The following is a 16,127-nucleotide window of genomic DNA, read 5'->3' on the forward strand; positions in this document are numbered from 1 at the left end:
ATCAAAAATTCAGAGGCATCTGCTGCAGACCTGCTATCTGCAAACCGAAGGAGTTCAAAGGTAGTTCTCATTCGCATGTGGAGTCCTGTAGTGTAGCGGTTAGAGCACTTGCCTTGCAAGTGAGGACCCAGGTTCGATTCCTGGTCTGGGAGAAATCTTGGGCAAGTTTATTTACTCCACATACCTCCGTTTACCTAGCAGTAAGTAGGAACGTGCTTGTTAATCGATTGGCGGATCTCTTGCCGAGGTTAATAATCCCTTCACAAAAAAATAATAATTTGATCACTCAATCCACGACTGTTTGTGGGACACTGCTGTGCGCAATTGGCTGCTGCATTTCACCCACAAAATACACAGTAAATTCAATTGACAGTATATTCAGTGAAACCTTTGAGACATCTAGAAGATGTGATAAGGTGCTGTATCAAATGCAAGGATTATTATTATCATTTCAATACCATTTTCATGTAAAAATAATGACTAAGGTTCTTTAGATCTGTGTAACAAGGGGAATATTCAGTAACCCGAAGCCATGCAGAAACATGTTCAACTTCAGGGGAGGATTTTATTTTGGAGAGAAAAATAGATATAAATACAAAAATTGAGACACTGCAGAATATCTATAATAGAAACGCTGGTTGCATTATAGATGCCATGTTTTTTTTGACAACAGCACTCTTAGATATGGTCGCGCCTGACAAGATAGTTTTAAAATGTAGTGGCACAGCATTGAAGGTCGATATTCATCATTGCACATCAAAGCTAAAGATTTCTGCGGCTTTCCTCTTCTCCCCCTCCTCCCCTCGCTTCCCTGAGCGAGGACTGAGCCTGGCAAGGCTTTTCTCAAGTAGAGTCGTGCTTCTGCTCCCTGGAGGATTGCATGTGTGTGTGCGCATAAATCAGATTGCTTTAGGAAGAGAAGCATCCTTTGTGAGGGAGGGGAGGGGAGGGGAGGGCAAGCAGGATGAGGACACTGCTCTGATCTCCCTGGAAACAGCAGTGTGAGGCTGTGGCAGCCGAGGAGACTGCACACAATGACGGAATGTCTCTGACTGGCAACAAAACACACACGACCGCACGTGTGGAGAGGCTGAGCCGGGCGGGTCAGGGTGAAACCTTCAGCAAGTTTCCTTACTACACACACGCACACACGCACGAGCGCGCGCCTCTATGTACCTAGCAGAAAGCAGAAGCCCGCTTTTTAGTTGATTGGCGGATCGCTTTCCGGGGGGCAATCATCCCTTCAAAAAATAATTCATAAAATCTTGCAGCACAGGAGGCCATTCGGCCCATCGTGCCTGTGTCTGCTCTTTGAAAGAGCTACGTACTAAATTATTGTGCTAATAATAATAATAATCCTTGCATTTGATATAGCGCTTTTCACGTCGGGAGGACGTCCCAAAGCGCTTCACAGAACACACTGCAAAGTGAATTGACTGTATATTTGTGGGCGAACGCGGCGGCCAATTGCGCACAGCAATGTCCCACAAACAGTCGTGGATTGAAAATGACCAATTTATTATTGTTTTTGGTTTTGGAGGATTATTATTAGGCTCTGTGTGGAGTAAGGAAACTCGCCCGAGGTTTCGCCCTCTGCCTGGAATTGAACTCAGGTCTCTCACTTGCAAAGCGAGTGCTCTAACCACTGAGCTACAGGACTCCACAAATTTCAAATTAAATTGACTAGCTTCTTATTTCTGAATTTATCAGGACGTCGTCGCAGGGAATGACAAACAAATGCCCTGCGGGATCGTAACAAGCTTTCCGGATGCTTCTCAGCAGCAACCGCGGATCCCACAGCATATGCCACATTTTAGAGAGTCACCATCAATTCCACGCCATCTCTTTTCTCTCCCCCCCCACCTCCCCCCACCCCCACCCCCACCCGTGCCACAAAGCACTGTGCAGAAATGAACCCACTGAGAAGGTGCAGAAAAAAGGGAGACAGGCAGGTAATACTGTGGGACTCGCTGCTACACAAAAAAAAATCTCCAGAGGGTTAAACGTGGAGTAGTGTAGCTCAGTGTTTAGCTCACTCACCTCGCAAGCAAGAGGACCGGTTTCGATTCCCAGGTGGGACAGGGCAAAGTTTCCTTATTCCACACACACTCACTCCTCTGCTTACCTCGCAGTGAGTAGGAACCCGCTTGTTAGTCAATTGGTGGATTGATTTCCGGGGGTAACAATCCTTTCAAAAATAATAACAATAATATGGTCACACAATCCACGACTGTTTGTGGGACGCTGCTGTGCGCAATTGGCTGCCACGTTTCTCCACAAAACATAGTCAATTCACTTTACAGTATATTCTGCAAAGTGCTTTGACACGTCTCGAAGACGTGATAAGGTGCTATATCAAATGCAAGGATTATTATTATGGTTATTATACAAACCCACTGAAACTGGGCAGAAAGAAGAGACGAGCAGGTGCTACTATAAGACTTGCTGCTAAAAAAAATCTCCAGAGGATTTAACGTATTTCTCTATGAACTGAAAAGAAAACAAAATGTTCTTTTATATTACCATGTTTTAAATATACCACTCAGGACTCCCATCTGTGCACCATTATGAAGACAAGAACACTAATTATTTTTCCTCTCTTTCCTGCACATGGATTTCAAGCCCCCAGCTTATAATTACCAACACAAGCAAATACTTCAATACAGCAATAATTAATCACCGCTTCACACACTGGTCTAAACACTGTTCTTAAAGTAGAGCGGTTCTTTTGACCGCCAGAGTTGTCAATGGTTTGAAAGACACGCTTTTTCCCTTTCCAAGAGAGAAAAAGAAACATCAAATATAGAAATAATTAAATAGTTATAATTAAACGGTGATGATAGTTCGGCTGAATAATCAAGCTCCACATTGCTACAGGCTATAGCCTCACATGTCCATTTAATCAGCGCATATCATCTCAAGACAGCAAACCAAACCGAAGCTCGTCCCTCCAGTCTGCGTATTTCTACGTTAAGCTCAGAGATTTTTCTCACAACAGTGTCTAGTGGAGAAGTTACCACCAGCAAAGGTGAGATGGACCAAGAGGTTTCCTTCTGTGGTCATTTCAATGATTCACCTACGAATCACACAGTCACTACACTTCCCAGCACTATGTGAAGTGCCTTTGGGACGTCCTCCCAAAATGAAAAGAGCACATTTCAAGCTTCAAACATGTAACGTCAGGAAAGCCAAACCACTTGTGGCTGCCAAACAAACCAAAAATAACATGGCTTCTCACTGAGAGAGAGACAGACAGAGAGAGACACAGAGACAGAGAGAGAGACAGACAGACAGACACAGAGAGATTGACTGTAATGGACCCAAAAGAGAGATTCTCCCTCCCTGAGCTCATTGTCCAGACTGACACTCCAGTGCAATGCCATCTGTCGGATGAGACATTAATGTAGGCCTGTCTGCCTGTTCGGGCAGACTTCAAAGATCCCGTGGCGCTACTTAAAAGGAGAAGGGAGTTTCTCTCTCTCCCCCCGGTGTCCAGGCCAACAATCCTTGCGATAAAATGGGTCACTCACTTCAGGGCTGCTTGCGGAACACTGCTCTGTGCCAATTGGCTGCAATGTTTACTTACAAAATGCAGTCACTACAGTATATCCAGCAAAACACTTTGAGATGTCCTCCTACCCCCATCCTTCTGAACCCAATCCCCTGCTCGGGTCCAAATCCCTGACTGTCCAGTGCTTTGGAACGTCCTCATGAAAAGTGCTGTGTAAATGTCATGTTGCTGTTGTCGTAATCCTTAATAAGTTTCAAGGGCTGGGCAGCTCCACACGCCACAATGTGAGGAAAGAGGGGACTTATGTATTTACAGTAAAAAATATATATTCTCCCTTTTAATGATTGCCTTGGAGTGAGTGCCCAGCACGGTTTTACAAGGCTAAGTGCTAATGCAAGAGATTATTCTCCCTGATAGGAAGCAAGGCGGAGCATGGGTCCCATGTTACAGGATAGCAAAACACTGCTTCAAATACGACTGCTGCATTATTATTAGTAGTACTGTTATTATGCAGCCCCACCTGAGACTTGCGTTCACTGCAGAGGCACCCGCTGAATCAGCAAAGTACCAGAGAAATGATTGCCTTATTGTACCGGCTGTGCCACACAAGAAGGGCATGAACAATGGCTCCTTCTCACCTTACAGTGGGGAACGTTTTATTACAGCCCACGTGCAAACAGCAAAAGCTAAAAGAAATAAGAGATCAGAGAGTGATCAAATGGCGGAACTCAAAACAGAGCAGAGCCTGGAGAATGCCAAGTAATAATAATGATCCTTGCATTGGACACAGCGCCTGATCATGTCTTCAAGACGTCTCAAAATGCTTCACAGCATATACTGTAAAGTGTAGTGACTATTTTGTGGGCGAAACACGGCAGCCAATTGCGCACAGCATTGTCCCACAAACAGTCTTGAATGAAGTGACTAAATTATTATTATTTATTTATTTACTTATTTATTTTTGAAGGGATTATTACCCCGGGAAAAGTAATGCCAAGACTGATAGGAAGCGCGGTTTATGGCATAAAATGAAGAACAATTCACCAGGTTTGCAATCCCAGGACAACCCCATTCCTTGCAGAACAATTAATCTGCCGAATTTTTTTAAAGAAAAAAAAAGGATCATTAAATCTCTATGCATTTTAAGAAGAATTTAATAACCCATTATCGAGAGAACACAACCATGAGCAAATTATCTAATCCACTTTACCTCATACACATGCCTTGAGCGATGCAAACCTGGAATTCTCTTCCCCCCAGAAAGCAAGGCTATTTTTCACGTCTAGCAAGATCCAACAGAATTCATTAGTCGGCAAATGGCTGAGATCAGATAACGGGGATTCAAACCAGCACTTTTCTGGCCTTTAACATCTCAAGGGCTCACTGAAAGTTACCAGCCATTAATATTTGAAATAAAAATCCTTCAACTTGGTTTGCGATTCGTTGAGTTGTCTCAAAGCGCTTCAAAGAATATAGTGTAAAGTGAATTGTATATTTTGTGGGCGAAATGCGGCAGCCAATTGTGCACAGCAGTGTCCCACAAACAGTTGTGGATTGAGTGACCGCTCAATTTTTTATATTTTTTTCGAGGGATTATTAACCCCAGAAAAGCAATCCGACAATTGACTAACAAACGGGTTCCTACTTACTGCTGGTAAACAGAGGCGTGTGTATGCAGAAAGGAAACCTGCCTAAAGTTTCGCTCTTCCAGGAATCAAACCCAGGTCCTCTCGCTTGGGAGGTGAGAGCTCTAACACTGAGCTAGTGGAGCTTGCAGAAGAGGGTGCATCCAAACACCCCTCCTCCAGGTGACAATGTTGAGAATCAGGATCTCAGCACAAGAGGAGGTGAGATCTTTACAGTTATCCTGTGAAGAGCTTTGAGACGTTTCAACTATGTCATAAGACGCTATATCAAATGCAAGAATTATTATCTCTTCCCCCTCCTGTAGAACAGAGGAGTGGGGGGCGAAATATACATTACTGGAACAAAACTTTGAAACAAAGAGGTGCGGTATATCAGGCGAACACAATATCTCCGATCGGCAGTCTGAAAGCATAACAGAAATCAAGTGTGTGCAGGCACAGTAGTGATCAGGCAGCGTTCCTTAATAGCACTGAGCATCATGTGGCAATGCAGTAGAATATCCATTAGCCTGTTCACAGCAATGACCTTCTGCTCCCCACCCACTTACTGAGACAGAGTATGATTTCCTGATCCTATCAGTAACAAACTGAACTGCATGCTGATCTGACAGGACAGCATAATGAATCATTTTAGGAGCTAAAATGCAGCAATAATATATCAACTAGTTTTTAAGTGCTTACAGTAAAAATCCAGAGGGCCCAGCTCACAAGTACACACTGGTTCTTATGACATGCAGAACCAGTGGTCGATGAGCAAGCAACCTTTTAACAACAACAAAATGACATGTGTATAGGGCCTTTCACATTGGGAGGACGATCCAAGGCACTGGACAGTCAGTGTTTCGGACCCGAGCTGGGGATCGGGATTGGGGAGGGTGGAGGGCACGGGGGGCAGGAGGGTGATCAAAGGCACGGTCGAAGAGGAGATTCTTGAGATGGGTCTTGAAGGAGGCAAAGGAGGGGGCGAGGCGGAGGGACTGTGGGTTGGAGGTCCAGAGGGTGGGGGCAGAGTGGCTGAAGGTCCGCCTGCCAACAGTGGGGTGGGTTAAGCGGAGACATGAAGCAGGCTGGAGCCGCTGAGCGGAGGGAGTGAGCAGGATGGTAGGGGGTTAGGAGGTCGCAGAGGTCGGGGGGAGCAAGGCCATGGAGGGCTTTCAAGGTGAGGACCAGGATCTTGAACTGTATGCTCATATGATGGGAAGCCAGTGGAGTCGGGCGAGGATGGGGGTGATAGGGTCACAGAGCCTGGTGCGGGAGAGGACACGGGCTGCAGAGTTCTGGATGATCTGTAGCCTACGGAGGGAGGAGTTGGGAAGACCGACAAGCAGTGAGTTTGCATAGTCAGGATGTTATGAACTCGTGTTTGAGGGTCTCGGGGGCCTGTGATATGAGACAGCGGTGGAGACGGGCGATGCTGGGGAGGTGGGGGAAGGCAGAGCGGGTCATGGCACAGATGTGGGGTAGAAAGGATGGCTGAGGGTCAAACAAGACCCCAAGGTTCGGGACTGGCTTAGCGCGGTGGAGTGAGCGGCCATGGATGGTGATGCTGTCAGCGCCTGACGCGAGCCAATCAGGAGAGCCTCGGTCTTTTGACGTTCAACTGAAGAAAGTCAGCTTTCATCCAGGACTTGATGTCTGACAGACAATCTGTCAGGTCAGCAGTGGGTCCTGGAGTCAAGGCAGAGAATTAGAGAAATAGAGTTGGGAGTCATCCGCACACATGAGGAAGCTGACCCAATGTTTGCGGATGATGTCACCAAGAGAGAGCAGATAGATATTTTAAGTGGCAGCTTCACTGGTATAATTTTTCCCTCTAGGTCAAGAAGTGTGGAACCCTGTCGCTCAGTGGTTAGAGCACTTGCCTTGCAAGCGAGAGGGCCCGGGTTTGATTCACAAGCCAGCGGGGCGAAACCTTAGGCAAGTTTCCTTACTCCACACAGCTCTGTTTACCTAGCAATAAGTAGGAACCTACTTGTTAGTCGATTGGCGGATACCTTTCCAGGGGTAATAATCCCTCCAAAAAATAACGTGGTCCCTCAATCCACGACTGTTTGTGGGACACTGCTGTGTGCAATTGGCTGCCGCAGCTCACCTACAAAATACACAGTAACTACACTTTATACAGTATATGCTGTGAAGCGCTTTGAGACGTCTTAACCATGCGGTAGGCACTACATCAAATACAATGATTATTATTATAATAAATTGGCCATCCTTTCACGGTTGTTTATTGGAACATGCTGCAGGCAAAATGGCTAACGCGTTTCACAAAAACACAGTCAGCACACTGGAAGATAAGATCTTAACACGCATTTTAATTCAACTGTAAGCACTCATGAGTGAGTCTGTGGAAAACTGCCTTTGAGGAATTACTCAGTCAAAGCAGTGTGAGGAAATGGAATTAACACACACCGTTAGCGTTAAATCATCCCTGGATTTAATGACTTACTTTATTGCCCTCAATTCTAGTTTCTTGCACAACTGGATGCTGCAACTCTACCATGTCAATCCTCCATTACTTCACAACCACCCACTGGGGCTCAGCACCCAATCCTGGGCACCTTCCTGCTGATGATCCACTTTACGTTCAAGCTTCCTTCAGATGGCATTCTCCCAGCACACACACTTATGCTCCCAACCCACACACACACACCATTCACTTGTCTCACTAGCAATGGTTTAATCAGTTAACCCTGACCTGTGCCATGCCCTGCAACAGTGCAGTACAAATCTATTTTCTTTCAATTGGTGAAAGGCACGAGATAAGTCAACTGCTACAACCTCTTGACTTCGATGGCTACACTCTTATTCCTTCTTAATCTATTAAGATCTTGGCCTCACCATCTCCTCTGGTCTCAGAACTTCAGATGTCATTACTAAAACTGCCCCTCGAAACTCAGTGCCTTGCATGGTAGATGAGGAGTCTTCAGTCATGATCTAAAAGAGGGGAAGGAGGGGGTAAGGAGGCTGGAGCCAGTCGAGAGGAGGCAGCGGGTAGTGAAATGGAGAGAAAGCAGGTCAGAAAGTTAAGGAGGTACCAGGTCCTGAAGGCAGATGTAAGTAGACTGGGCATTGAGCAACAATTTGCACACAAGACAGCTGGAGAAGCATTAAACTCTCAAGGCTGAAGATAGCAGAATACTATAGCTCTTCTATGCACAAACATTACCTCGAATCATCATAAGCCCTTAACAACATTATCTAGCGATCACCAGCAATAACTTGTTGACGTGGGAAATACAGTATATATTCAATAGCTGTCCTAAAATGTTAACTTTTTCTCATTAAACAGGCATACACTCATCTCCATTTCAATTCAATCCTTCAGTAATACATTCACAATGAAGCCAGCAGAACGGAGGTAAATTAATTTCCATTCAAATATCAAAAACTCCAGTATTTCAGTCAGTCAGCCAGCCAGTCGAGCAGAATTATTCATCTCACCGTTTCTCACTTACAATTGCTATTCAGATTGCCTCTCTCTGGAGTAGCGCCAGATTCCATTATGCCTCTACTCTTAAGATTAATACTTTAAAAGGTAATATCCATCTCTAGCCCTGTTTCTGCAGCTAGATTCGTTTGAATAATAACTGTAGACTCCCCCCTCCCACCCCACACCCCATCGCACCTAAAAAACAATTCATATTCACCGAGAGGCAAGTTAGGTTTTTTCAAATCTACATGGAACACCTCTTTGTAATGTCCACATACCCATTATAAATGTAAACACACATTACATGAGAGATAATTCATTCACTAAAATGTGTCACAAAGCGTTTGAGAGCATCAGCTCAAAGCAAAACAGAATACAACAAATGCTGCCAAAGGGACTGTTTGCATTCTGAGGGAAAGGAGGGTGAAAACCAATTTCCAGCCTCGTGTTATAACATCTTGAATTGAATCAAAGACTTCACCGCATTTCTCGCCTATTTTCCACTCCTCAAAGCTTTCTGTTTCATTGTGAATGTGGAAGGAAGCTACACAGGGATCATACATTTGGATTCTAGATATATTAAGATTCTTGGACACAGCACCATACAACAATAATACCTGCATTTGATATAGCGCCTTCTCGTGTCATTGTCAAGTCTCAAAGCGCTTCACAGAATATACTATAAAGTTCAGTGACTGTATACTTTGTGGCCGAAACGCGGCAGCCAATTGCACACAGCAGCATCCCACAAAGAGTCGTGGGTTGAGTGACCAAATTTGTAACTATTCTTTTAATACACTCTGGGCTCCCCCCAAGCCTTGCCTCTTGCCAACCTGCGCCTAATACTATCCAGAATTAGGTAAGCGGGGGGGCGTCCCTCCAAGTGGAGCGAGAGAGACAGAGCGAGTGCATTCCATTCCAATAATCCATCTCTGGGATTTCCATGTGGAGGTGGGAGGCATGGAATTCTCAGTTGGGTTTGGATATTCTTAAGCAACGGGGATGGGTTTCCACGTGTGTCAGACACCTTGACTGGCCAGTGAGCTCAGTGAGAATAGCGTCCTCTGCAGAGCATCACAGCGGCCTGCGGTCGGCAACACACTCACATTCTGACAAGTAACAGGTACCGCAATAAGCCCGGCACCTCCACAGGTTCAACATCACAAATATGCGTCTGACTTCGTTAGAGCATCGCTCCATTTCCCACACACAGACACCGAGTGTGGCACTGACTCGAATACAATGTGCAGGAACGATGTGAAGATTGAACCATTAAATCATTAATGGAGAACATGATGAGAGCCAGCCAGGGTAAAACAGGAGGCATTGACTCAGGACTTGACATTCCTGACGACTGGAATTTTAATAATAGACCCATTACTTGTCAGAGGCGCAAAACATTTGTAGTGAGTAATTTAGGTCAGATGATTTACAGACTGAAATTGCTGTGGAGCCTGGAACAGTCTCTCTGCTGCAAGCTTCTACCTGTCAGTCTCACACAGGCATTAGACGTTGGAAGAGATAAGAGTGTGATGCACCCAAATATGGAGAGTTCCCCCATGTGACACCCTCCCAAGACATTCACATGTGAATCTGGTAATAGTAAATAATCATAATAATCCTCGCATTTGATACAGCGCCTTATCACATCTGTGAGACATCTCAAAGCGCTTCACAGAACATACTGGAAAGCGAAATGACTGTATTTTGTGGCAAAACATGGCAACCAATTATGCACAGCAGTCGTGAATTGAGAGACCAGATTTTTTTGGATTACTCCTGGAAAAGTCATCTGAGGCATGTGCAGTAAGGACCTGGGTTCAATTCCCAGGTGGGTCAGGGCGAAACCTGAGGCAAGTTTCCTTACTCTGTTTACCTAGCAGTAAGTAGGAATCCGGGTCCTCTCACTTGCGAGGTGCTTCAAGCACTCCGGAACGCTACCCTGCACTATATAAATGCAATTTGTTGTTGTTTATGCTCGCGACACCGGAGAAAGGTAAAGAAAGAGGACAAAGAACGGACATTTCAGGCAACAAAAAAAATGAATTTCCAGATTATAAATCATTCATGCTCCACTTCTAGGACAAAACTATGTTAAATAATAGACCAATAGTATTGATCTCCAGCCTGCTGCAACATGGTTAAGTGCCTTGGAAATGTTTCTCTTCAGCTAGTCTGGATTGAAGTTTAATTAATGAGCATTGCTGGTGAAATCTTTTGAGTCTCGGAAGACCCAATCCTTTCATGTATCCATAACAGAAGCTAGGTGTCGAGCACTTTGGTTCACTTGCTCTTTCAGAAATTGTATTCAATTTCCTCAGGAATCCCCACTCTATATAATCTGCCACGCTCCGAGGATCATAGAATCAGAAGGAGGCCATTCAGCCCATCGTGGCAAGAGCTACCAACCAGTCCCACTCCCCCTCCTCTTACCCCACAACCCTGCACATGTTTTCTTATCAGGTAGCTAGCCAAGGAGGAGGTAGGTTTGGAGAGCTGCATCTCAGAGCGTGGGAAACCCCATGAGCTGACTCAAGGATTAAGAGCGGTTGGAGAGGACAGGTCTATATGGCGTTGGCAGAGGTTGAGAGGAGCAAGGCCTTGGAGGGCTTTGACGGCAAATTTGACTCGGGTCCAAATCCCTGACTATCCAATGTCTTGGGACGTCCTTCCAACGTGAAAGGCGCTATACAAATGTAGTTTTGCATTGTTGTATTGTATATATTTACACCAGTATAGTTCAACAACAGGTAAAAAATTGTGACCAATTGACCTGGAAGGTTGTTGGCCAAGACAGCAGAACAAACTGCCTTGTGTTTGCCAATAGTATCATGAGAACATCACCGTCTACATGAACAGGCCCCAGTTTAACGTCTCTTCCAAAGCAGGTATACCAGAGAGATGGTTTAACATAAATAGTTGTGATAGTATTGCTGTACAACTACCTGGTTAACAACCATCTGGATGATAATGGAGTTTTACTACTACATTGACATCAGTGTGATGAAGTCAAGTTATAGTTGTAATAGACTGGCTGTTCAGCTACCTGGGTTAAGCACCATCTGCTGCCTCTATTAGCGAGTTTTAGTATCATATTCACATTGATGTGATTGAATCACGTCTCAAACTGGAAAACAGAAGTGGCTGTGCAGACTCACTGCTCACTGTGTTAAGAGGAAGAATGCACCACTTTATAAAGAGGAGACTTATGAGAGTTTTACTGTAGATATGTCTTCTGCTCCGCCACTGTCAAGCGCTCTGAGACTGCGTGTGGGGTGCTGTGTAAACACAAGTTATTGTTCCAGCCGTGCCACCAAGTTACCTTTAACACCGCATGCTTTAATTTTCTCAGCACTGGAACCTTATCAAACGCTTTGTAAAAATCCATAACGTGTTCCCAAAAAGTCAATTAGGCGAGTGAAACACGACTTGCCCTTTGCAAGCAGCGGAATTAAAATCTAAACTTGAGAAACCATGGGAAAAGGACACCGAGATTGAAAAGAGAATGCAAAATCAAGAGTACTGCGGAGAAAAATATATCACACAAACACCAACAGATAGAAATGTTGATTTATATGTTTCCCTGCCAATGCTATTTACGTAACAAAATCCAACTGTCTTACATTAACCCCGAGATCGTTGCGTGTCAGATAGATAGAGAGATGGGTGTGTACAGTGAACAAAAATATATTAGAAAGACAGAGAAAACACAGCGTTAGGCCAAATAGATGGATGATCAGAAAGCTTCCATTTTCACCATATTACTCTTACGAAAACAGATCAGAGCCACAGGAACAGACCGTTCACAGCTGAACGCAGTGAACACAAGACCACAATCCAATCCTGGACACTTTATGAAATGATCTCAACCTTCCAGTCAGGTCATAACCATGTAATTCAATGCCTAATTAATTACCGCTGGCCATTGATTTTTACCTCCTGCAAAACTAAAAGGGTTTGCTTTCAGAATTACTTCTATTTGGAACACTCTAAACCAGTCTCTACCTGAGGTCTCTCACCATGTTACAACAACAACAACTTGCATTTGCACAGCGCCCCTCACACAGTGTTGTGTCCCAGAGCGCTCGACAGTGGCAGAGCATGACGCCAAACCTGGGGGAGGGAGGGGGGAGGTGACCCGAGGCACTGTCGAAGAGGAAGGTCTTCATGTTCGAAGCGGAGCCTGTGCAGAACCTCAGGGTCTTGATTAAACCATTAACAATGTGCATACAGTAATGACCAGGTTTCTCCTCCTTGACCCCAGTGTTGGTACAATGGGGTATTCAGGCCCCCTCCCGACCTCAGTGAGGCCACCACCTCCAGTGTTAGCTGATGTTTATTGGTTGGTTTACCTCAATGCGCCCGGTGTCAGGCTGGAAGCCTCGGGCTGGATCCTCTGTGGTGACACGGCACTGGATGGCACAGCCATTAATGCGGATCGTCTCCTGCTTCAGGCCAAGCTCCGGTAAGGACCTTCCCTCCGCCACGTGGATTTGTGCGTGAACAAGATCAACACTGGGTACAAGGGAAACAAACACACAAGATGATGAGTTACTATAATAATAATCCTTGCATTTGATACAGTGCCTTATCATTTCGTTGAGACGTCTCAAAGCGCTTCACAGGATATACTGTAACGTGTAGTGACTGTATATAGTGTAAAGTGAATTGATGTAAGATTCTATGAAATCGTATTTCACCCAGCGGAGGGTGTGGTCCGTGATGGCCGGAGGGAGGTGACAAGAGACCGATCACTTGGGTTCAGTCAGGAGAACTTAAAGGGGGAGTGGGGGAGGTGATGAGGAGTTTGACTTTAATGACAGAATGATTTCCTCTCCCATCATTTTCTATCTTGCAGCTGCCATTAATATTTAAACAAACCTGATGTCTCCCACCACAACTGGATACCATCCATCATAGTCAAGGAACAGCATTACCAAATCACAAACAATTCAGTTGCAACCATTACCCAACCAGGGGGGAGACTAATGCTGACTGATGCCACAATGCTTCTCCTTCATCAGCAGTTTTGTGTGGACCGCTGGCTTTCCCAAGTGGAATCACAAGACATTTCTGCGCACAGAGGGTTTGCCAGAATGCGGAACGTACGGCCCCAGAAGGCAACGGATGAAAAATGGACTGAGTTGTTCAATAACAATAATATTGCTATGTAAACAGAGGTGTACATGTGTGGAGTAAGGAAACTTGCCTAAGGTTTCGCCCTGCCCGTGAATCGAACCCAGGTCCTCTCGCTTGCGAGGCGAGTTCTCTAACCATTGAGCTACAACACTCCATGAATGGCACTGTCTTATAAACAGAAAGTCAGCTGCTAGCAGTTCCTCGAGAAGCACTTTCAAGACGCTTTGTGCTACAAGTTCTCAATGCTTCAGTGACATCACTCCCATACCCTGCTCTTTCCCCCCATTCCCTTTTAAATCAACCTTTCGCTGTGTAGAACACTGCACTGTTCTCCCGAGACTGGTTGAAAGCGGGTGTGTTTGGTGAAGGCAGATTAGCAGACTAAATGATGGGAGACGGAGAGAAGAATGAAATGATTATCCTGTGTGAATAATTGCCAATGATTTGCCGGCATTGAGTACAAGTCAAGTGAGGAATGGGAACGGGCCCATTTTCTCATCTACCTGAACACTTCTTGAAAATGATTCCCATTAAGGCAGACATTTTGCAGGCATGACATAATTAGAAATAGTGTTTGAATCCCCAGGACGAGAGGTGTTACGATTATCACAAAGGACCATTTTCCTGCTCAGACTTCACGGCACTTGAAGAGGAAAGAAACTGAATCTTGTTTTGTTAAAAGTACTCCCACTCACCCAATGTAACAGAAATTGTAGAGAAGACAGAATAATAATAATCCTTGCATTTGATACAGCGCCTTATCACGTCGTTGAGACGTCTCATAGTGCTTCATGGAATATACTGTAAAGTGTAGTGACTGTATATTTTGTGAGAGAAACGCAGCAGCCAATTGTTCACAGCAGTATGAGCAAATTATTTATTTCTTACTTTTTTTTAAAAAAGGCATTATTACCCCCAGAAAGCGATCCACCAATCAACTAACAAGTGGGTTCTTATTTCCTGCTAGGTAAACAGAGGGAGGTAGGTGGGTGTGTGTGCGCGTGGAGTAAGGAAACTTGCCTAAGGTTTCTTTCTTCAATTTGATAGAGCTTGAAATCCAGGAATGAGTTGTCTGGACTTTTGACAAGTGCCGCGCCTTGGAAGCAGAATCTCACAATCTACTTTGTCAAGAACAAAAACATTGGGTCTCTGTGCCCGGCACACAAATGGAGCTTTATTAAAAATTAAATAGAGGCTTTTCACTGTGGCATTTAAACCCTTGCTGTGACGCCAAGGTGGGGCTTTGGCTGTTTATTGCCATAGCCAGAGTCCTCCCAGCAAGGAGAGAGAGATTAATATATTTGGTTGAAAAGCCAGGTCAAGAACATTTTTATTTACTCTCCCTCCAACTGCCAGAACTCCCCTAGCCCTAAATCTAAGTGCTTACCCCACGGCTGTTTGACTCGCTCTTAAATATTTCAATAAAAGAAGTCAATGGTGACACCAAGTGCATTTTTATCAGGGTTCGAGCTAACTGCCCAATCTAAAAAACAAACCAGAAAGAGAAAAGCCTTTGTTTTCTATCGACGACGTAGCTCCAAGCTGCACCATAATTGCTTCAGCATGTAACATAAACATGTCAAAGGTTCCCAACACTGTTGATGTATGGTGCGAATGCAGCATTCGATGCATTGTTTTATTTCAGGAGGATATATTCTGACAGCCCCCCCACACCCCCCGTTGAAGGTGACCCATTCAAAAGAGCATTGTTATTGCAATCTCAAAAAGCTTAATTGATTGGAGGATCGCTTTCCGGGGTTAATAATCCCTCGTCCCAAAAAATGTAGTAGTCACTAAATCCACGGCTATTTGTGGGACACTGCTGTGTGCAATTGGCTGCCGAGTTTCACCCACAAAACGCAGTCTCTACACTTTACAATATATTCTGTGAAGCGCTTTGAGGGGTTTCAACGACGTGATAAGGCACTATATCAAATGCAAGGATTATTATTATTACACCCAGGATCTGGGCTAGTGGTGGAGACTATGAAAGGAATGAAATTTCTAAACGTTTACAACAATCCTTGCATTTCCAGCAAATCCCTGACTGTGCAGCGCCTTGGAAAGTCCTCCCGACATGAAAGGCGCTATACAATTGTCGTTTGTATTGTATTGTATTTGATGCAGCACCTTTTTATGTTGGGAAGAAATCCCGATACAAATAAGTGGGCAGTGTTATTTTGTGGGCAAAAACAGAAGCCAATTTGCTCACAGCAAAACCTCTCAAACAGCTATGAAGTGAGATCAACCAATTTTATCGAGGGGATGGGGAATGTTGACTCATTTCCCGCTTTGGACAGACAGGACAATAATTTGGGCTGAAAGGTTTCATTCTCCTCCTCCTCCTTCCCCCTCACCATCACCCACGACCAGCATTAAATTACACGTTCCAACCATT

General features: G+C 44.8%; 1 protein-coding gene across 1 annotated transcript in view; it reads right to left on the minus strand.

The window, feature by feature from the left end:
• The window catches only part of LOC103190321 (pyruvate carboxylase, mitochondrial), a 203,447-nt gene that overhangs the window by 156,022 nt on the left and 31,298 nt on the right, over positions 1-16,127 (minus strand). The window contains exon 10 of the mRNA XM_042345251.1: positions 12,943-13,105. Coding sequence (XP_042201185.1) covers positions 12,943-13,105 — 163 coding nt within the window. The remainder of the gene's footprint in view (positions 1-12,942; positions 13,106-16,127) is intronic.

Source organism: Callorhinchus milii, unplaced genomic scaffold, assembly GCF_018977255.1.
Source record: "Callorhinchus milii isolate IMCB2004 unplaced genomic scaffold, IMCB_Cmil_1.0 Scaffold37, whole genome shotgun sequence".
In the NCBI taxonomy this organism is placed as follows: Eukaryota; Metazoa; Chordata; class Chondrichthyes; order Chimaeriformes; family Callorhinchidae; genus Callorhinchus; species Callorhinchus milii.